General features: G+C 47.6%; 1 protein-coding gene across 1 annotated transcript in view; it reads right to left on the reverse strand.

The window, feature by feature from the left end:
• Positions 1–21,583, reverse strand: part of Msh3 (mutS homolog 3) — a 184,198-nt gene that overhangs the window by 152,658 nt on the left and 9,957 nt on the right. Inside the window, exons 4-7 of the mRNA XM_045134112.1 lie at positions 6,744–6,938; positions 4,643–4,759; positions 4,042–4,159; positions 1,462–1,604 (exon numbers count right to left, since the gene is read on the reverse strand). Of these exons, the coding sequence (XP_044990047.1) occupies positions 1,462–1,604; positions 4,042–4,159; positions 4,643–4,759; positions 6,744–6,938 (573 nt within the window). The remainder of the gene's footprint in view (positions 1–1,461; positions 1,605–4,041; positions 4,160–4,642; positions 4,760–6,743; positions 6,939–21,583) is intronic.

Raw genomic sequence — 21,583 nt, forward strand, 5'->3', positions numbered from 1 at the left:
CAGGCTGGCAGTCCACAAGCAGCTGCCTTTAGAGCTGAGCCACCTCCCCAGCCCTTCTCCACTTTCCCCACACCTCTGTCACTCCCGGTGGCCGTCGTGGCAGCAGGCCGAGCAGGAGCTGCTCACCGTCGGCTCTGCCCTTAGTCTCCCCACCTCCCCAGCCCTTCTCCACTTTCCCCACACCTCTGTCACTCCCGGTGGCCGTCGTGGCAGCAGGCCGAGCAGGAGCTGCTCACCGTCGGCTCTGCCCTTAGTCTCCCCACCTCCCCAGCCCTTCTCCACTTTCCCACACCTCTGTCACTCCCGGTGGCCGTCGTGGCAGCAGGCCGAGCAGGAGCTGCTCACCGTCGGCTCTGCCCTTAGTCTCCCCACCTCCCCAGCCCTTCTCCACTTTCCCCACACCTCTGTCACTCCCGGTGGCCGTCCTGGCAGCAGGCCGAGCAGGAGCTGCTCACCGTCGGCTCTGCCCTTAGTCTGGTTTCCAGGTGAACAGAAAAGAGCACACTACGTACGTTTAAGCTGAAAAGCAAATAACATTACCATTTGTAGATGGTTCCAACAGCCTATATAGCTAGATAAAAACTGCTTCTCAAGGGAAAAAAAAAATCATTTGAGCCTCCCAACAACCTTGTAATGCTAACTCCCCAAGAGAAGGGCTTACTGGCTAAGCAAATGCTAAGTTAGCATAGTGATGTAGGATGAATAAGGTAATAAAAGGCAAATTGCAGATATCCATGTTACAAGAATTTTTGTTAATACTGGTCACTGATTATAAATACTAGAAAAAGCAAAGAAAACAGCTTTGCTTAGCCTACAACAGAATAAGGCAATCTAGTAGTTCAGAAAGGCCCTAAAATGCTCAAGATTTTCAACAGAACCCAAGTTGGTCCTCCAAGTAGCAAACGACAAATTTACACATAAATGACAGAAGGCAAAAGTCCATAAAACTATAACCTCATGAATTTTATTTCTCTGGAAGACAGAATGGAATATTTCAGTATTAATTTATTTTGTACTGGTCAATTAATGTTTCCCCTCAATGATCCTTTCCTCCCAATCTAATTATGACAGTCCTATAATGACCCATATTAGACTGCACATCCTAACGGAAACCAACAAACCCTGTGCTCCTGATGTGGGTGTGACTTAAGAGTTTTATCTGGCTATCTGTTCCCTGTCCACATGCCTACCTGCCACTCTGTCTCCCTTCAACTCTTAAAATCCTAGAGTACATGGATGAAATGATCTGGACCTTTCTATGACATACAGTGCCAAGTATCCACATAAGAAAAATCATAGCTAGTGACTGAACAGTTAATACTATGAGAAAAATGTGTTCCTAGTGCAACCATATGAAAGCACACTTCATCGAATATCATCATTGTACACTACTGATGATTACTCATGTTTAGAGATAACCATGAACATCTGTCACTCATTCTTTACCTTCAAAGTACTTACCACAATGCCAATAAAAACATTCCCCTTCTTTTTATCCTTAATGTTGTCCTTATCTTCATAGACACACAGAAGGTAATTAGAAGTATCAGTCATTATCGCATCAACATTTACAGCATCATCCAGCTTGATTAGGGGATTAACATGTAATAATGATTAAAGAAAATATGTTCAATTCCCATTAACATTACAAGTTAATGGTTGATTTTCCTAGGTACTTTTTCACTGTGCAAAAGACTTCTCTGCATGGCTATGATGACAGTTGCATTTCTCCTTTCCCTGAGGCATGAGGGTCACAAAGCAGTGATTATCTTCTGACTGCCAAAGGGCTTACTGGTTAGTGTATATTCAACTGTGGAAGTTCACAGTTAAGCTGTTTGACTGGGATGATTCTGGACTGGAAACCTTTGCAATCCTATAATACTGATGTCTAGAAATCAAAGCAAAAAGTAAATGAAAATGTCAATTTATTTCTTTAATGTGCCTAAAACTCCAGAAATATCAAGAGAATTTTTGAAAGAAAAAACATCTTAATTAAGCAGAAATACATATGCAGATATAGGGATATGTATACACACATGCATATTAAAAAAGTCCATTAGGCCTGGAGAGATGGATCAGTAGCTGAGGTACTTGCCTTTAAAGCCTAACAACCCAAGTTCAATTCCCCAGCACCCATATAAAGCCATATGCACAAAGTAGTGTATGCATCTACAGTTTGTTTTCAGTGGCTAGAGGCCCTGGTATACCCATTCATATTCATTTTCTCTCTCTCTCTCTCTCTCTCTCTCTCTTTCTCTCTCTGCTGGGCATCATGATGGTACACACCTTTGATCCCAGCACTCGAGAGACAGAGGTAAGAGGATGTGAGTCTAAGGCCAACCTGAGACTACATAGTGAATTCTATGTCAGCATGGGCTACAACAAAACTGTACCTCAAAACAAAACAAAACAAAAGTCTGTTAATCAAATTCTCAGGCATAAAAGCTAATGTTGGACAGTCATCTGGATCCTTCCAACATGGTTATCAGGAGATAAGAGCTACAATGGCAACAGAAACAAAGAAGAAAACAAGATTCAAATAAGAGACTTAAGCGCATGTGACAATAAAAAACTACCAGGCTTCTGGAGCTTTACCAACTTAGAACAATACACAGTTCTAAAAAATCTGGTGTTGAGGGCAGGTGTGGTGATACACGCCTTTAATGCCAGCGCTTGGGAGGCAGAGGTAGGAGAATTTCCATGAGTTCGAGGCCACTCTGAGACTACACAGTGAATTCCAGATCAATCTGAGCTAGAGTGAGACCCTACCTCGGAAAAACCAAAAAAATAAATAATAAAAAGTTTGGTGTTGAATCTGACCAGCCATCACTCACTGTGTACTTAACAGACCAAAACAACCCTCAGAGCTGGAAGCTAGGCAGGTGGCCAAACACAAGCAGCTTTGTAACGAGCTGTAATTACTTTTACATTGTCATCAAGGCCTGCTTGCCTTACATTCTTTTATTATGAGACAGCCAACCCCACCATAGTTAAACATACTCTCCTTTTATTTTATATGTAACTATTTGGCTTCAAAAATTTGACTGGCTGGGTATGGTGTGCAAGTGAGTATAAGCCCAACCACTAGGCAGACTGAGACAAGAGTATCCCAAGTTCAAAGCCAGTCTGGACTACACAATGAAATTCTGCCTCAAAACAAGTCAAAACAAAATAAAAAATTAAAACTAATAGAATTTTACTGCTCTGATCTTTAAATGATTTTGCCTCCAGTAACAAAGTGAATTTATAAGTGGTGATAAATTTAGGGACAATAATTGTATATAATGAAGAGTCTCATAAAGTAAAAAAAAAACTTCACCAAATATCCATTTACAAAAGTTAAAAAAAAAGGGGGGGGGTTGGGGCTGGAGAGATTGCTTAGTGGTTAAGCACTTGCCTGTGAAGCCTAAGGACACTAGTTTGAGGCTCGATTCCCCTGGGCCCACATTAGCCAGATGCACAAGGGGTGCATGCATCTGGAGTTCATTTACAATGGCTGGAGGCCCTGGCGCGCCCATTCTCTCTCTCTATCTGCCTCTTTCTCTCTCTCTCTGTCACTCTCAAATAAATAAAAATAAAAAAAAATTTGAAGATTTATGAAGCTACTAATTAATAAAGATGGACAAGTACTAGATTTCATAAATATTTAACTGTATCTTAACTTTCCCACTGAAGTTCTTTGACATGAAAATAGTAAGTTATCTTTAAGGCTGTACTTTAGGAAGACCCTGATAAGCTTGTAACCCCTAAGCACCTAACACTGTCCACCATGGTGTCATTTCAGATCAGTAGGTAACCCGATGTCAACCTTTCTTGAGCTTTTTCTTGCTCATAAAGCCTGAGTGTCCCCTCACTATGACATCTGACAAATGTTCAAATCGAGCCACTATCAATCCTTCCCCTCCAGTGGTGCACTAATCAATGGTTGAAGGAACCACACTGCCTGATCTTAGCAGAAACGTTCCACTCAGCCACCAACTAGCATTTTTAAACAAAGGCCTTATAACATGTAAGAGAAAAATTCCTAAGCTAAAAGGATATCTTCTCCAATGAGTGTGGATTTTGTATAAAGAGCAGTCAGCTTCCGGGCAAAGAGTGAACTTTTGTTGTCTCCAATGGCCTTGAGAGCTGCAGTTTCCATCTGCTTCACAACTCCCACCTTCAACAAAGTTGAGACATATTTACTGCCAAATCTGAGGAAAATCACTTTTGAAAATTCTAAAAACAACTCCTGAAAGCTAATTCTGAAACACTTAAACTAACACTAAGGACCAGAGCAGCTGGAGTTAACAGATCTCTAAGATGCATTCTGCTACTGCCTTAAGGAGATTCTAGACTGGGCATAGTGGTGAGCATTTGTAACCCAGATCCTAAGGCTAAGGCTGGAAGACCACAAGTATAAGACCTACCGAGGCTACACAGTGAGTGCAAGGCTAACCTGGACTTTATAACAAGATACTGTCTTTTCAAAAACCAAAAACAAAACAAACAAAAAGACATAAGATAAAATGCTAACAATTAAACACACTTTAGTTTTCAAAACTCCAGGTTCTAAAACCAGTAAAAGCCTTACAAGGCATGCCTTCATTCTCTTGAACAGAACCCTAATTCCTTTCTCCCACAAACTGAAGCCAATGCTGACCTTATACCCTTTGGCCACAAGTCGGCGTACATGAACAAACAATCTATGAGTAGGTATACTTGCTGTCATGAAATTGTGATCCAAGTGGCAATAAATATTGAGTTCCCGGGCAGCAATCTAAAATGTAAAAAAAAAAAAAAAAAGACAATTTCAATTAATTCCCACTTGAAGATTCCATGCATACGGATGTTCGCATTGTTAAAAACTCATCAGGGTATATACATACACTTAAGATTTCTATACTTCCCTAAGTGTGTGCTACATCAACAGCAGTTTATGATATTCCCTGTATAGAAACACAAGATTTCATCTACTTGGGCACTTCAAATGGTCAACTACAGGGCCAACACCCTATCTCTACATGATTCATAAAAACAAAACTTCTATTCACAACTGTCCCTGCAAAAGGCCATTAGAGCATGAGAGTAAGGGAATAAGACTGTGCCATGGCACATGCAAACAACTGGCAGCGAGGAGACGCAGCGGAGGTCCATAAGTGGTGAATCTACTTACACAAAGACACAGAAAAGTCCTGTCAAAAAGAAAATCCCTGGGACTGGATGGCTCAATAATGACACGTGGCAGAAGGAAATGCAAAAGCAGGAAGCAGTATCTGATTCGTTACTTTCTTTTGGAAAACACCACAGCTCAGAGAGTGCCCACGGGCGCCACGCAACGCTCATCCCAACACTGTCACTTCTCAGCCTCGCCTTGTCTCTAAACTGCATGAGTCCATCCCCACATGGCACGGCAACATCCATCTTTGCTGATGGTCAGGCCTGAGTCTATCCTTTCACCTAGCCAGCTACTTTTTTTTTAAGCTTTATTTAGAGCTGGAGGGATGGCTTTGCAGGCAAACACCTTAACCACTAAGCCATCCCTCCAGTCCCCTAGCCAACTACTTCTTCCCTTCTCCTATAAGATGCCAATTTACCTGTTCCTGGCTCAGAAAAACATGCTGCTGCTATTTCAGGGTCTAATTTCATAGCACAGCACAATTAGCAGCATTCCACTTTCTTGCACAAACAGAATTTGGAAGACTGAAAGCAAACGGCTGCCAAGTCTTCACTTCCTGCCCGACGCCCTGACTCAACGAGGCCTGTGCAGCTGTAACCATCACTCGTAATTCCAACAGCAGCACCATCAGCAATACTGTCCCTCAAGTTTGTCCACGAAATATGCAAATTCACTTTTAACCTTATCAACTACAGGATAAACCAAATATCTCATAATTAATCAAACCTGAACTATGATAGGATACACACAAAGAACTGTGAAAGTTCAAACACCTGTGCTGGCTGGCAGAGTTATTGTGCTCTTCCATTGAGCCTTAAACTTCTTCCTGGCTATGGAATTTATAAGTTACAGGAAAACAGAGGCACTTCTAAGTATCTCAAAACTTTTTATCCCACTTGAGTCTTCAGTAGGAAATAAACTGACAAGTTGTGCATCTACTGACTGCTGTATCAAATACTCCTGTGATGACTGGAAAGTCCCAGGCTAGGACTATATAGAGAACACAATATAGAGAACACATATACAATATACATACATAATAGAATATATAGACTACATACAATATAGAGAATCCACAGTAGCGCTCCACTGGCAACCCTTCACTTCTCTCCCACAAGCCAGGTGCCCACCAGGCTCGGTTGAGTTTAATTTTGGTTTTTACTTTAAAGGGTGACTGATCCCATTAGCTTCTTCACAAAGTTAGAGTAAAACAATAAATACTAAAAACAATCTACATCTAGGACAAGAAAAAAATGAATGACTATTCAAAAAAACAACTTACAGTCAGGCATAGTGGTACATGCCTGTTATCCCAGCACATGGGGAGTTGAGGCAGGAGAAATCAAGAGTTCAAGGCCTACTTGGGCAGCATAACAAACTGTCAAAAGAGAAAAGGAAATAAACCAGGCGTGGTGGCATGCGCCTTTAATCCCAGCACTCAGGAGGCAGAGGTAGGAGGATCACTGTGAGTTCAAGGCCACCCTGAGACTACAGAGTGAATTCCACGTCAGCCTGACCTAGAGTGAGATCCTTTATCAAAACACAAAAAAGAAATAAAAATGAAAAGGAAATAGAAATAACTTACCTCTGCATCTTCTCCAAAGAATCTGTACTTATATCCACATTCCACACACAGAATCGCATCTCTATGCTGTTCCTTCAGCTCTATGAACTGTAGTTCTAATGGTGTATAAATGCTTTGGGCTCGTTTGTTACACAGCTTAGAAGATGAAGTTGTCTGTAGATCATGACTCCTATGTAACAGTCCACATTGACTGTCCTGGAAACCAAATGATGCATACTGCTTAAAAATATTACCTATATATACGTTGTCATGGACAAAAAAATGTAAGTTTGGCAAAATGCTAACACCTGATGAATCTGAATGAAAGCTTTCCAGAGACACAATTTAATATTTAGGCAGGTTACCGAAGCTTTGAAATTTTTCACAGAAGTATTGAGCAAGTATGCCAACATCTAAAGTTACATGTAGGGCTAGAGAGCCAGCTTAGCGGTTAAGGCGCTTGCCTACAAAGCCAAAGGACCAGGATACATTCCCCAGGACCTAAGTAAGCCAGATGCACATGGCACATGTGTCTGGAGTTTATTTGCAGTCACTGGAAGCCCTGGCATGCCGACTGTCTCTCTTCCTTTCTCTCTCTCTCTTTCTGACCTGCCTCTTTCTCTCTCAAATAAATAAGTAAAAAAATTATTAACGTTACAGGCAATGTTTTGTATCTCCAAGCACACTCTAAAATACAAGGCATTTTGACTTTTCATTAGATACTCTTTGTCCTTTTAAAGTTTATACCATGTTCATAAAGTATTTATTCAAAATATTAGTAAATTATTTCACTCGCTTTAGCTAAATCAACTAAAAATCTTTAAGAAACAGTGACATACATATTTTAGGCTTTAATTAAAAGCTGTGATATAAAACACAAGACATTCTCTATATCATTATTTCACAAGGAATCGTGATGTTATGCTAAAGAAGGAGAAACAGCTTCTAGAACACAGCACAGAGCTGCACTGTTGGCATCTGTACTCCCACTGCCCTCTCTGCCTTGTGTGAGAACTGTAGTCAAGTCCAATGTTCACTCACACTCCCACTGCCCTCTCTGCCTTGTGTGAGAACTGTAGTCAAGTCCAATGTTCACTCACACTCCCACTGCCCTCTCTGCCTTGTGTGAGAACTGTAGTCAAGTCCAATGTTCACTCACACTCCACTGCCCTCTCTGCCTTGTGTGAGAACTGTAGTCACGTCCAATGTTCACTCCCACTCCCACTGCCCTCTCTGCCTTGTGTGAGAACTGTAGTCAAGTCCAGTGTTCACTCCCACTCCCACTGCCCTCACTGCCTTGTGTGAGAACTGTAGTCAAGTCCAATGTTCACTCACACTCCACTGCCCTCACTGCCTTGTGTGAGAACTGTAGTCACGTCCAGTGTTCACTCCCACTCCCACTGCCCTCTCTGCCTTGTGTGAGAACTGTAGTCACGTCCAATGTTCACTCCCACTCCCACTGCCCTCTCTGCCTTGTGTGAGAACTGTAGTCACGTCCAATGTTCACTCACACTCCCACTGCCCTCTCTGCCTTGTGTGAGAACTGTAGTCACGTCCAATGTTCACTCCCACTCCCACTGCCCTCTCTGCCTTGTGTGAGAACTGTAGTCACGTCCAATGTTCACTCACACTCCCACTGCCCTCTCTGCCTTGTGTGAGAACTGTAGTCAAGTCCAATGTTCACTCGCACTCCCACTGCCCTCTCTGCCTTGTGTGAGAACTGTAGTCAAGTCCAATGTTCACTCACACTCCACTGCCCTCTCTGCCTTGTGTGAGAACTGTAGTCACGTCCAATGTTCACTCGCACTCCCACTGCCCTCTCTGCCTTGTGTGAGAACTGTAGTCACGTCCAATGTTCACTCACACTCCCACTGCCCTCTCTGCCTTGTGTGAGAACTGTAGTCAAGTCCAATGTTCACTCACACCCCCACTGCCCTCTCTGCCTTGTGTGAGAACTGCAGTCAAGTCCAGTGTTCACTCACACTCCCACTGCCCTCTCTGCCTTGTGTGAGAACTGTAGTCACGTCCAATGTTCACTCACACTCCACTGCCCTCTCTGCCTTGTGTGAGAACTGTAGTCAAGTCCAATGTTCACTCACACTCCACTGCCCTCTCTGCCTTGTGTGAGAACTGTAGTCAAGTCCAATGTTCACTCACACTCCCACTGCCCTCTCTGCCTTGTGTGAGAACTGCAGTCAAGTCCAATGTTCACTCACACCCCCACTGCCCTCTCTGCCTTGTGTGAGAACTGTAGTCAAGTCCAATGTTCACTCACACCCCCACTGCCCTCTCTGCCTTGTGTGAGAACTGCAGTCAAGTCCAATGTTCACTCACACTCCACAGCCCTCTCTGCCTTGTGTGAGAACTGTAGTCAAGTCCAATGTTCACTCACACTCCCACTGCCCTCTCTGCCTTGTGTGAGAACTGCAGTCAAATCCAGTGTTCACTCACACTCCCACTGCCCTCTCTGCCTTGTGTGAGAACTGTAGTCACGACCAATGTTCACTCACACTCCACTGCCCTCTCTGCCTTGTGTGAGAACTGTAGTCAAGTCCAATGTTCACTCACACTCCACTGCCCTCTCTGCCTTGTGTGAGAACTGCAGTCAAGTCCAATGTTCACTCACACCCCCACTGCCCTCTCTGCCTTGTGTGAGAACTGCAGTCAAGTCCAATGTTCACTCACACTCCACAGCCCTCTCTGCCTTGTGTGAGAACTGTAGTCAAGTCCAATGTTCACTCACACTCCACTGCCCTCTCTGCCTTGTGTGAGAACTGCAGTCAAGTCAAATGTTCACTCACACTCCCACTGCCCTCTCTGCCTTGTGTGAGAACTGTAGTCAAGTCCAGTGTTCACTCACACTCCACTGCCCTCTCTGCCTTGTGTGAGAACTGTAGTCAAGTCCAATGTTCACTCACACTCCACTGCCCTCTCTGCCTTGTGTGAGAACTGTAGTCAAGTCCAATGTTCACTCACACTCCACTGCCCTCTCTGCCTTGTGTGAGAACTGTAGTCACGTCCAATGTTCACTCACACTCCCACTGCCCTATCTGCCTTGTGTGAGAACTGCAGTCAAGTCCAATGTACACTCACACTCCCACTGCCCTCTGCCTTGTGTGAGAACTGTAGTCAAGTCCAATGTTCACTCACACTCCACTGCCCTCTCTGCCTTGTGTGAGAACTGTAGTCAAGTCCAATGTTCACTCACACTCCCACAGCCCTCTCTGCCTTGTGTGAGAACTGTAGTCAAGTCCAATGTTCACTCACACTCCAGTGCCCTCTCTGCCTTGTGTGAGAACTGTAGTCACGTCCAATGTTCACTCACACTCCCACAGCCCTCTCTGCCTTGTGTGAGAACTGTAGTCAAGTCCAATGTTCACTCACACTCCACTACCCTCTCTGCCTTGTGTGAGAACTGTAGTCAAGTCCAGTGTTCACTCACACCCCCACTGCCCTCTCTGCCTTGTGTGAGAACTGTAGTCAAGTCCAATGTTCACTCGCACTCCCACTGCCCTCTCTGCCTTGTGTGAGAACTGTAGTCACGTCCAATGTTCACTCACACTCCACTGCCCTCTCTGCCTTGTGTGAGAACTGTAGTCAAGTCCAGTGTTCACTCACACTCCCACTGCCCTCTCTGCCTTGTGTGAGAACTGTAGTCAAGTCCAATGTTCACTCACACTCCACTGCCCTCTCTGCCTTGTGTGAGAACTGTAGTCAAGTCCAATGTTCACTCACACTCCCACTGCCCTCTCTGCCTTGTGTGAGAACTGCAGTCAAGTCCAGTGTTCACTCACACCCCCACTGCCCTCTCTGCCTTGTGTGAGAACTGTAGTCAAGACCAATGTTCACTCACACTCCACTGCCCTCTCAGCCTTGTGTGAGAACTGTAGTCAAGTCCAATGTTCACTCAACTCCCACTGCCCTCTCTGCCTTGAGTGAGAACTGTAGTCAAGTCCAATGTTCACTCACACTCCACTGCCCTCTCTGCCTTGTGTGAGAACTGTAGTCAAGTCCAATGTTCACTCACACTCCCACTGCCCTCTCTGCCTTGTGTGAAAACTGTAGACAAGTCCAATGTTCACTCACTCCCACTGCCCTCTCTGCCTTGTGTGAGAACTGCAGTCAAGTCCAATGTTCACTCACACTCCCACTGCCCTCTCTGCCTTGTGTGAGAACTGTAGTCAAGTCCAATGTTCACTCACACTCCACTGCCCTCTCTGCCTTGTGTGAGAACTGTAGTCAAGTCCAATGTTCACTCACACTCCCACTGCCCTCTCTGCCTTGTGTGTGAACTGTAGTCAAGTCCAATGTTCATTCGCACTCCTACAGCCCTCTGCCTTGTGTGAGAACTGCAGTCACGTCCAATGTTCACTCACACTCCCACAGCCCTCTCTGCCTTGTGTGAGAACTGTAGTCAAGTCCAATGTTCACTCACACTCCACTGCCCTCTCTGCCTTGTGTGAGAACTGTAGTCAAGTCCAATGTTCACTCACACTCCCACTGCCCTCTCTGCCTTGTGTGAGAACTGTAGTCAAGTCCAATGTTCACTCACACTCCACTGCCCTCTCTGCCTTGTGTGAGAACTGCAGTCAAGTCCAATGTTCACTCACACTCCCACTGCCCTCTCTGCCTTGTGTGAGAACTGTAGTCAAGTCCAGTGTTCACTCACACCCCCACTGCCCTCTCTGCCTTGTGTGAGAACTGTAGTCAAGTCCAATGTTCACTCACTCCCACTGCCCTCTCTGCCTTGTGTGAGAACTGTAGTCAAGTCCAATGTTCACTCACACTCCCACTGCCCTCTCTGCCTTGTGTGAGAACTGTAGTCAAGTCCAATGTTTACTCACACTCCCACTGCCCTCTCTGCCTTGTGTGAGAACTGTAGTCAAGTCCAATGTTCACTCACACTCCACTGCCCTCTCTGCCTTGTGTGAGAACTGTAGTCACGTCCAATGTTCACTCGCACTCCCACTGCCCTCTCTGCCTTGTGTGAGAACTGTAGTCACGTCCAATGTTCACTCACACTCCCACTGCCCTCTCTGCCTTGTGTGAGAACTGCAGTCAAGTCCAATGTTCACTCACACTCCCACTGCCCTCTGCCTTGTGTGAGAACTGTAGTCAAGTCCAGTGTTCACTCGCACTCCCACTGCCCTCTCTGCCTTGTGTGAGAACTGCAGTCAAGTCCAATGTACACTCACTCCCACTGCCCTCTCTGCCTTGTGTGAGAACTGTAGTCAAGTCCAATGTTCACTCACACCCCCACTGCCCTCTCTGCCTTGTGTGAGAACTGTAGTCAAGTCCAATGTTCACTCACTCCCACTGCCCTCTCTGCCTTGTGTGAGAACTGTAGTCAAGTCCAATGTTCACTCACACTCCCACTGCCCTCTCTGCCTTGTGTGAGAACTGTAGTCAAGTCCAATGTTCACTCACACTCCCACTGCCCTCTCTGCCTTGTGTGAGAACTGTAGTCAAGTCCAATGTTCACTCACACCCCCACTGCCCTCTCTGCCTTGTGTGAGAACTGTAGTCAAGTCCAATGTTCACTCACACTCCCACAGCCCTCTCTGCCTTGTGTGAGAACTGTAGTCAAGTCCAATGTTCACTCGCACTCCCACTGCCCTCTCTGCCTTGTGTGAGAACTGTAGTCAAGTCCAATGTTCACTCACACTCCACTGCCCTCTCTGCCTTGTGTGAGAACTGTAGTCACGTCCAATGTTCACTCACACTCCCACTGCCCTCTCTGCCTTGTGTGAGAACTGTAGTCAAGTCCAATGTTCACTCACACTCCACTGCCCTCTCTGCCTTGTGTGAGAACTGTAGTCACGTCCAATGTTCACTCACACTCCACTGCCCTCTCTGCCTTGTGTGAGAACTGTAGTCAAGTCCAATGTTCACTCACACTCCACTGCCCTCTCTGCCTTGTGTGAGAACTGTAGTCAAGTCCAATGTTCACTCACACTCCCACTGCCCTCTCTGCCTTGTGTGAGAACTGCAGTCAAGTCCAATGTTCACTCACACCCCCACTGCCCTCTCTGCCTTGTGTGAGAACTGTAGTCAAGGCCAATGTTCACTCACACCCCCACTGCCCTCTCTGCCTTGTGTGAGAACTGCAGTCAAGTCCAATGTTCACTCACACTCCACAGCCCTCTCTGCCTTGTGTGAGAACTGTAGTCAAGTCCAATGTTCACTCACACTCCCACTGCCCTCTCTGCCTTGTGTGAGAACTGCAGTCAAATCCAGTGTTCACTCACACTCCCACTGCCCTCTCTGCCTTGTGTGAGAACTGTAGTCACGACCAATGTTCACTCACACTCCACTGCCCTCTCTGCCTTGTGTGAGAACTGTAGTCAAGTCCAATGTTCACTCACACTCCACTGCCCTCTCTGCCTTGTGTGAGAACTGCAGTCAAGTCCAATGTTCACTCACACCCCCACTGCCCTCTCTGCCTTGTGTGAGAACTGCAGTCAAGTCCAATGTTCACTCACACTCCACAGCCCTCTCTGCCTTGTGTGAGAACTGTAGTCAAGTCCAATGTTCACTCACACTCCACTGCCCTCTCTGCCTTGTGTGAGAACTGCAGTCAAGTCAAATGTTCACTCACACTCCCACTGCCCTCTCTGCCTTGTGTGAGAACTGTAGTCAAGTCCAGTGTTCACTCACACTCCACTGCCCTCTCTGCCTTGTGTGAGAACTGTAGTCAAGTCCAATGTTCACTCACACTCCACTGCCCTCTCTGCCTTGTGTGAGAACTGTAGTCAAGTCCAATGTTCACTCACACTCCACTGCCCTCTCTGCCTTGTGTGAGAACTGTAGTCACGTCCAATGTTCACTCACACTCCCACTGCCCTATCTGCCTTGTGTGAGAACTGCAGTCAAGTCCAATGTACACTCACACTCCCACTGCCCTCTGCCTTGTGTGAGAACTGTAGTCAAGTCCAATGTTCACTCACACTCCACTGCCCTCTCTGCCTTGTGTGAGAACTGTAGTCAAGTCCAATGTTCACTCACACTCCCACAGCCCTCTCTGCCTTGTGTGAGAACTGTAGTCAAGTCCAATGTTCACTCACACTCCAGTGCCCTCTCTGCCTTGTGTGAGAACTGTAGTCACGTCCAATGTTCACTCACACTCCCACAGCCCTCTCTGCCTTGTGTGAGAACTGTAGTCAAGTCCAATGTACACTCACACTCCACTACCCTCTCTGCCTTGTGTGAGAACTGTAGTCAAGTCCAGTGTTCACTCACACCCCCACTGCCCTCTCTGCCTTGTGTGAGAACTGTAGTCAAGTCCAATGTTCACTCGCACTCCCACTGCCCTCTCTGCCTTGTGTGAGAACTGTAGTCACGTCCAATGTTCACTCACACTCCACTGCCCTCTCTGCCTTGTGTGAGAACTGTAGTCAAGTCCAGTGTTCACTCACACTCCCACTGCCCTCTCTGCCTTGTGTGAGAACTGTAGTCAAGTCCAATGTTCACTCACACTCCCACTGCCCTCTCTGCCTTGTGTGAGAACTGCAGTCAAGTCCAGTGTTCACTCACACCCCCACTGCCCTCTCTGCCTTGTGTGAGAACTGTAGTCAAGACCAATGTTCACTCACACTCCACTGCCCTCTCAGCCTTGTGTGAGAACTGTAGTCAAGTCCAATGTTCACTCAACTCCCACTGCCCTCTCTGCCTTGAGTGAGAACTGTAGTCAAGTCCAATGTTCACTCACACTCCACTGCCCTCTCTGCCTTGTGTGAGAACTGTAGTCAAGTCCAATGTTCACTCACACTCCCACTGCCCTCTCTGCCTTGTGTGAAAACTGTAGTCAAGTCCAATGTTCACTCACTCCCACTGCCCTCTCTGCCTTGTGTGAGAACTGCAGTCAAGTCCAATGTTCACTCACACTCCCACTGCCCTCTCTGCCTTGTGTGAGAACTGTAGTCAAGTCCAATGTTCACTCACACTCCACTGCCCTCTCTGCCTTGTGTGAGAACTGTAGTCAAGTCCAATATTCACTCACACTCCCACTGCCCTCTCTGCCTTGTGTGTGAACTGTAGTCAAGTCCAATGTTCATTCGCACTCCTACAGCCCTCTGCCTTGTGTGAGAACTGCAGTCACGTCCAATGTTCACTCACACTCCCACAGCCCTCTCTGCCTTGTGTGAGAACTGTAGTCAAGTCCAATGTTCACTCACACTCCACTGCCCTCTCTGCCTTGTGTGAGAACTGTAGTCAAGTCCAATGTTCACTCACACTCCCACTGCCCTCTCTGCCTTGTGTGAGAACTGTAGTCAAGTCCAATGTTCACTCACACTCCACAGCCCTCTCTGCCTTGTGTGAGAACTGTAGTCAAGTCCAGTGTTCACTCACACCCCCACTGCCCTCTCTGCCTTGTGTGAGAACTGTAGTCACGTCCAATGTTCACTCACACTCCCACTGCCCTCTCTGCCTTGTGTGAGAACTGTAGTCAAGTCCAATGTTCACTCACACTCCACTGCCCTCTCTGCCTTGTGTGAGAACTGTAGTCAAGTCCAATGTTCACTCACTCCCACTGCCCTCTCTGCCTTGTGTGAGAACTGCAGTCAAGTCCAATGTTTACTCACACTCCCACTGCCCTCTCTGCCTTGTGTGTGAACTGTAGTCAAGTCCAATGTTCATTCGCACTCCTACAGCCCTCTGCCTTGTGTGAGAACTGCAGTCACGTCCAATGTTCACTCACACTCCCACAGCCCTCTCTGCCTTGTGTGAGAACTGCAGTCAAGTCCAATGTTCACTCACACTCCACTGCCCTCTCTGCCTTGTGTGAGAACTGTAGTCAAGTCCAATGTTCACTCACACTCCCACTGCCCTCTCTGCCTTGTGTGAGAACTGTAGTCAAGTCCAATGTTCACTCACACTCCACAGCCCTCTCTGCCTTGTGTGAGAACTGTAGTCAAGTCCAGTGTTCACTCACACCCCCACTGCCCTCTCTGCCTTGTGTGAGAACTGTAGTCAAGTCCAATGTTCACTCACACTCCCACTGCCCTCTCTGCCTTGTGTGAGAACTGTAGTCAAGTCCAATGTTCACTCACACTCCACTGCCCTCTCTGCCTTGTGTGAGAACTGTAGTCAAGTCCAATGTTCACTCACACTCCACTGCACTCTCTGCCTTGTGTGAGAACTGTAGTCACGTCCAAAGTTCACTCACACTCCCACTGCCCTCTCTGCCTTGTGTGAGAACTGTAGTCAAGTCCAATGTTCACTCACACCCCACAGCCCTCTCTGCCTTGTGTGAGAACTGTAGTCAAGTCCAATGTTCACTCACACTCCCACAGCCCTCTCTGCCTTGTGTGAGAACTGTAGTCAAGTCCAATGTTCACTCACACTCCACTGCCCTCTCTGCCTTGTGTGAGAACTGTAGTCAAGTCCAATGTTCACTCACACTCCCACTGCCCTCTCTGCCTTGTGTGAGAACTGTAGTCAAGTCCAATGTACACTCACACTCCACAGCCCTCTCTGCCTTGTGTGAGAACTGTAGTCAAGTCCAGTGTTCACTCACACTCCTACAGCCCTCTCTGCCTTGTGTGAGAACTGTAGTCAAGTCCAATGTTCACTCACACTCCACTGCCCTCTCTGCCTTGTGTGAGAACTGTAGTCACGTCCAATGTTCACTCACACTCCCACTGCCCTCTCTGCCTTGTGTGAGAACTGTAGTCAAGTCCAATGTTCACTCACACTCCACTGCCCTCTCTGCCTTGTGTGAGAACTGTAGTCACGTCCAATGTTCACTCACACTCCCACTGCCCTCTCTGCCTTGTGTGACAACTGCAGTCAAGTCCAATGTTCACTCCCACTCCCACTGCCCTCTCTGCCTTGTGTGAGAACTGTAGTCAAATCCAATGTTCACTCACACTCCCACTGCCCTCTCTGCCTTGTGTGAGAACTGTAGTCAAGTCCAATGTTCACTCACACTCCACAGCCCTCTCTGCCTTGTGTGAGAACTGTAGTCAAGTCCAATGTTCACTCACACTCCACTGCCCTCTCTGCCTTGTGTGAGAACTGTAGTCACGTCCAATGTTCACTCACAATCCCACTGCCCTCTCTGCCTTGTGTGAGAACTGCAGTCAAGTCCAATGTTCACTCACACTCCCACTGCCCTCTCTGCCTTGTGTGAGAACTGTAGTCAAGTCCAATGTTCACTCACACTCCACTGCCCTCTCTGCCTTGTGTGAGAACTGTAGTCAAGTCCAATGTTCACTCACACTCCACTGCCCTCTCTGCCTTGTGTGAGAACTGTAGTCAAGTCCAATGTTCACTCACACTCCACTGCCCTCTCTGCCTTGTGTGAGAACTGCAGTCAAGTCCAATGTTCACTCACACTCCCACTGCCCTCTCTGCCTTGTGTGAGAACTGTAGTCAAGTCCAGTGTTCACTCACACTCCCACTGCCCTCTCTGCCTTGTGTGAGAACTGTAGTCAAGTCCAATGTTCACTCACACTCCCACTGCCCTCTCTGCCTTGTGTGAGAACTGTAGTCAAGTCCAATGTTCACTCACACTCCCACTGCCCTCTCTGCCTTGTGTGAGAACTGTAGTCAAGTCCAATGTTCACTCACACCCCCACTGCCCTCTCTGCCTTGTGTGAGAACTGTAGTCAAGTCCAATGTTCACTCACTCCCACTGCCCTCTCTGCCTTGTGTGAGAACTGTAGTCAAGTCCAATGTTCACTCACACTCCCACTGCCCTCTCTGCCTTGTGTGAGAACTGTAGTCAAGTCCAATGTTCACTCACACTCCCACTGCCCTCTCTGCCTTGTGTGAGAACTGTAGTCAAGTCCAATGTTCACTCACACTCCACTGCCCTCTCTGCCTTGTGTGAGAACTGTAGTCAAGTCCAGTGTTCACTCACACTCCCACTGCCCTCTCTGCCTTGTGTGAGAACTGTAGTCACGTCCAATGTTCACTCACACTCCCACTGCCCTCTCTGCCTTGTGTGAGAACTGTAGTCAAGTCCAGTGTTCACTCACACTCCACTGCCCTCTCTGCCTTGTGTGAGAACTGCAGTCAAGTCCAATGTTCACTCACACTCCACTACCCTCTCTGCCTTGTGTGAGAACTGTAGTCAAGTCCAATGTTCACTCGCACTCCACTGACCTCTCTGCCTTGTGTGAGAACTGTAGTCAAGTCCAATGTTCACTCACACTCCCACAGCCCTCTCTGCCTTGTGTGAGAACTGTAGTCAAGTCCAATGTTCACTCACACTCCCACTGCCCTCTCTGCCTTGTGTGAGAACTGTAGTCAAGTCCAATGTTCACTCACACTCCCACTGCCCTCTCTGCCTTGTGTGAGAACTGCAGTCAAGTCCAATGTTCACTCACACTCCACTGCCCTCTCTGCCTTGTGTGAGAACTGTAGTCAAGTCCAATGTTCACTCACACTCCACTGCCCTCTCTGCCTTGTGTGAGAACTGTAGTCAAGTCCAATGTTCACTCACACTCCACTGCCCTCTCTGCCTTGTGTGAGAACTGCAGTCAAGTCCAATGTTCACTCACACTCCCACTGCCCTCTCTGCCTTGTGTGAGAACTGTAGTCAAGTCCAGTGTTCACTCACACCCCCACTGCCCTCTCTGCCTTGTGTGAGAACTGTAGTCAAGTCCAATGTTCACTCACTCCCACTGCCCTCTCTGCCTTGTGTGAGAACTGTAGTCAAGTCCAATGTTCACTCACACTCCCACTGCCCTCTCTGCCTTGTGTGAGAACTGTAGTCAAGTCCAATGTTCACTCACACTCCCACTGCCCTCTCTGCCTTGTGTGAGAACTGTAGTCAAGTCCAATGTTCACTCACACTCCACTGCCCTCTCTGCCTTGTGTGAGAACTGTAGTCAAGTCCAGTGTTCACTCACACTCCCACTGCCCTCTCTGCCTTGTGTGAGAACTGTAGTCACGTCCAATGTTCACTCACACTCCCACTGCCCTCTCTGCCTTGTGTGAGAACTGTAGTCAAGTCCAGTGTTCACTCACACTCCACTGCCCTCTCTGCCTTGTGTGAGAACTGTAGTCAAGTCCAATGTTCACTCACACTCCACTACCCTCTCTGCCTTGTGTGAGAACTGTAGTCAAGTCCAATGTTCACTCACACTCCACTGCCCTCTCTGCCTTGTGTGAGAACTGTAGTCAAGTCCAATGTTCACTCTCACTCCACTGACCTCTCTGCCTTGTGTGAGAACTGTAGTCAAGTCCAATGTTCACTCACACTCCCACTGCCCTCTCTGCCTTGTGTGAGAACTGTAGTCAAGTCCAATGTTCACTCACACTCCCACTGCCCTCTCTGCCTTGTGTGAGAACTGTAGTCAAGTCCAATGTTCACTCACACTCCCACTGCCCTCTCTGCCTTGTGTGAGAACTGTAGTCAAGTCCAATGTTCACTCACACTCCACTGCCCTCTCTGCCTTGTGTGAGAACTGTAGTCAAGTCCAATGTTCACTCACACTCCACTGCCCTCTCTGCCTTGTGTGAGAACTGTAGTCAAGTCCAATGTTCACTCACACTCCCACTGCCCTCTCTGCCTTGTGTGAGAACTGCAGTCAAGTCCAATGTTCACTCACACTCCCACTGCCCTCTCTGCCTTGTGTGAGAACTGTAGTCAAGTCCAATGTTCACTCCCACTCCCACTGCCCTCTCTGCCTTGTGTGAAAACTGTAGTCAAGTCCAATGTTCACTCACACTCCACTGCCCTCTCTGCCTTGTGTGAGAACTGTAGTCAAGTCCAATGTTCACTCACACTCCCACTGCCCTCTCTGCCTTGTGTGAGAACTGCAGTCAAGTCCAATGTTCACTCACACTCCACTGCCCTCTCTGCCTTGTGTGAGAACTGTAGTCACGTCCAGTGTTCACTCACACTCCCACTGCCCTCTCTGCCTTGTGTGAGAACTGCAGTCAAGTCCAATGTTCACTCACACTCCACTGCCCTCTCTGCCTTGTGTGAGAACTGTAGTCAAGTCCAATGTTCACTCACACTCCCACTGCCCTCTCTGCCTTGTGTGAGAACTGCAGTCAAGTCCAATGTTCACTCACACTCCCACTGCCCTCTCTGCCTTGTGTGAGAACTGTAGTCAAGTCCAATGTTCACTCACACTCCACTGCCCTCTCTGCCTTGTGTGAGAACTGTAGTCAAGTCCAATGTTCACTCACACTCCACTGCCCTCTCTGCCTTGTGTGAGAACTGTAGTCAAGTCCAATGTTCACTCACACTCCACTGCCCTCTCTGCCTTGTGTGAGAACTGTAGTCAAGTCCAATGTTCACTCACACTCCCACTGCCCTCTCTGCCTTGTGTGAGAACTGTAGTCAAGTCCAATGTTCACTCACACTCCACTGCCCTCTCTGCCTTGTGTGAGAACTGCAGTCAAGTCCAATGTTCACTCACACCCCCACTGCCCTCTCTGCCTTGTGTGAGAACTGTAGTCAAGTCCAGTGTTCACTCACACTCCCACTGCCCTCTCTGCCTTGTGTGAGAACTGTAGTCAAGTCCAATGTTCACTCACACCCCCACTGCCCTCTCTGCCTTGTGTGAGAACTGTAGTCACATCCAATGTTCACTCACACTCCACTGCCCTCTCTGCCTTGTGTGAGAACTGTAGTCAAGTCCAATGTTCACTCACACTCCACTGCCCTCTCTGCCTTGTGTGAGAACTGTAGTCAAGTCCAATGTTCACTCACACTCCACTGCCCTCTCTGCCTTGTGTGAGAACTGCAGTCAAGTCCAATGTTCACTCACACTCCCACTGCCCTCTCTGCCTTGTGTGAGAACTGTAGTCAAGTCCAATGTTCACTCACACTCCCACTGCCCTCTCTGCCTTGTGTGAGAACTGTAGTCAAGTCCAATGTTCACTCACACTCCCACTGCCCTCTCTGCCTTGTGTGAGAACTGTAGTCAAGTCCAATGTTCACTCACACTCCCACTGCCCTCTCTGCCTTGTGTGAGAACTGTAGTCAAGTCCAATGTTCACTCACACTCCCACTGCCCTCTCTGCCTTGTGTGAGAACTGTAGTCAAGTCCAATGTTCACTCACACTCCCACTGCCCTCTCTGCCTTGTGTGAGAACTGTAGTCAAGTCCAATGTTCACTCACACTCCCACTGCCCTCTCTGCCTTGTGTGAGAACTGTAGTCAAGTCCAATGTTCACTCACACTCCACTGCCCTCTCTGCCTTGTGTGAGAACTGTAGTCAAGTCCAGTGTTCACTCACACTCCCACTGCCCTCTCTGCCTTGTGTGAGAACTGTAGTCAAGTCCAATGTTCACTCACACTCCCACTGCCCTCTCTGCCTTGTGTGAGAACTGTAGTCAAGTCCAGTGTTCACTCACACTCCACTGCCCTCTCTGCCTTGTGTGAGAACTGCAGTCAAGTCCAATGTTCACTCACACTCCACTGCCCTCTCTGCCTTGTGTGAGAACTGTAGTCAAGTCCAATGTTCACTCACACTCCCACTGCCCTCTCTGCCTTGTGTGAGAACTGTAGTCAAGTCCAATGTTCACTCACACTCCCACTGCCCTCTCTGCCTTGTGTGAGAACTGTAGTCAAGTCCAATGTTCACTCACACTCCCACTGCCCTCTCTGCCTTGTGTGAGAACTGCAGTCAAGTCCAATGTTCACTCACACTCCCACTGCCCTCTCTGCCTTGTGTGAGAACTGTAGTCAAGTCCAATGTTCACTCACACTCCACTGCCCTCTCTGCCTTGTGTGAGAACTGTAGTCAAGTCCAATGTTCACTCACACTCCACTGCCCTCTCTGCCTTGTGTGAGAACTGTAGTCAAGTCCAATGTTCACTCACACTCCACTGCCCTCTCTGCCTTGTGTGAGAACTGTAGTCAAGTCCAATGTTCACTCACACTCCCACTGCCCTCT

This window comes from Jaculus jaculus, chromosome 14 (genome assembly GCF_020740685.1).
Source record: "Jaculus jaculus isolate mJacJac1 chromosome 14, mJacJac1.mat.Y.cur, whole genome shotgun sequence".
Lineage (NCBI taxonomy): Eukaryota > Metazoa > Chordata > Mammalia > Rodentia > Dipodidae > Jaculus > Jaculus jaculus.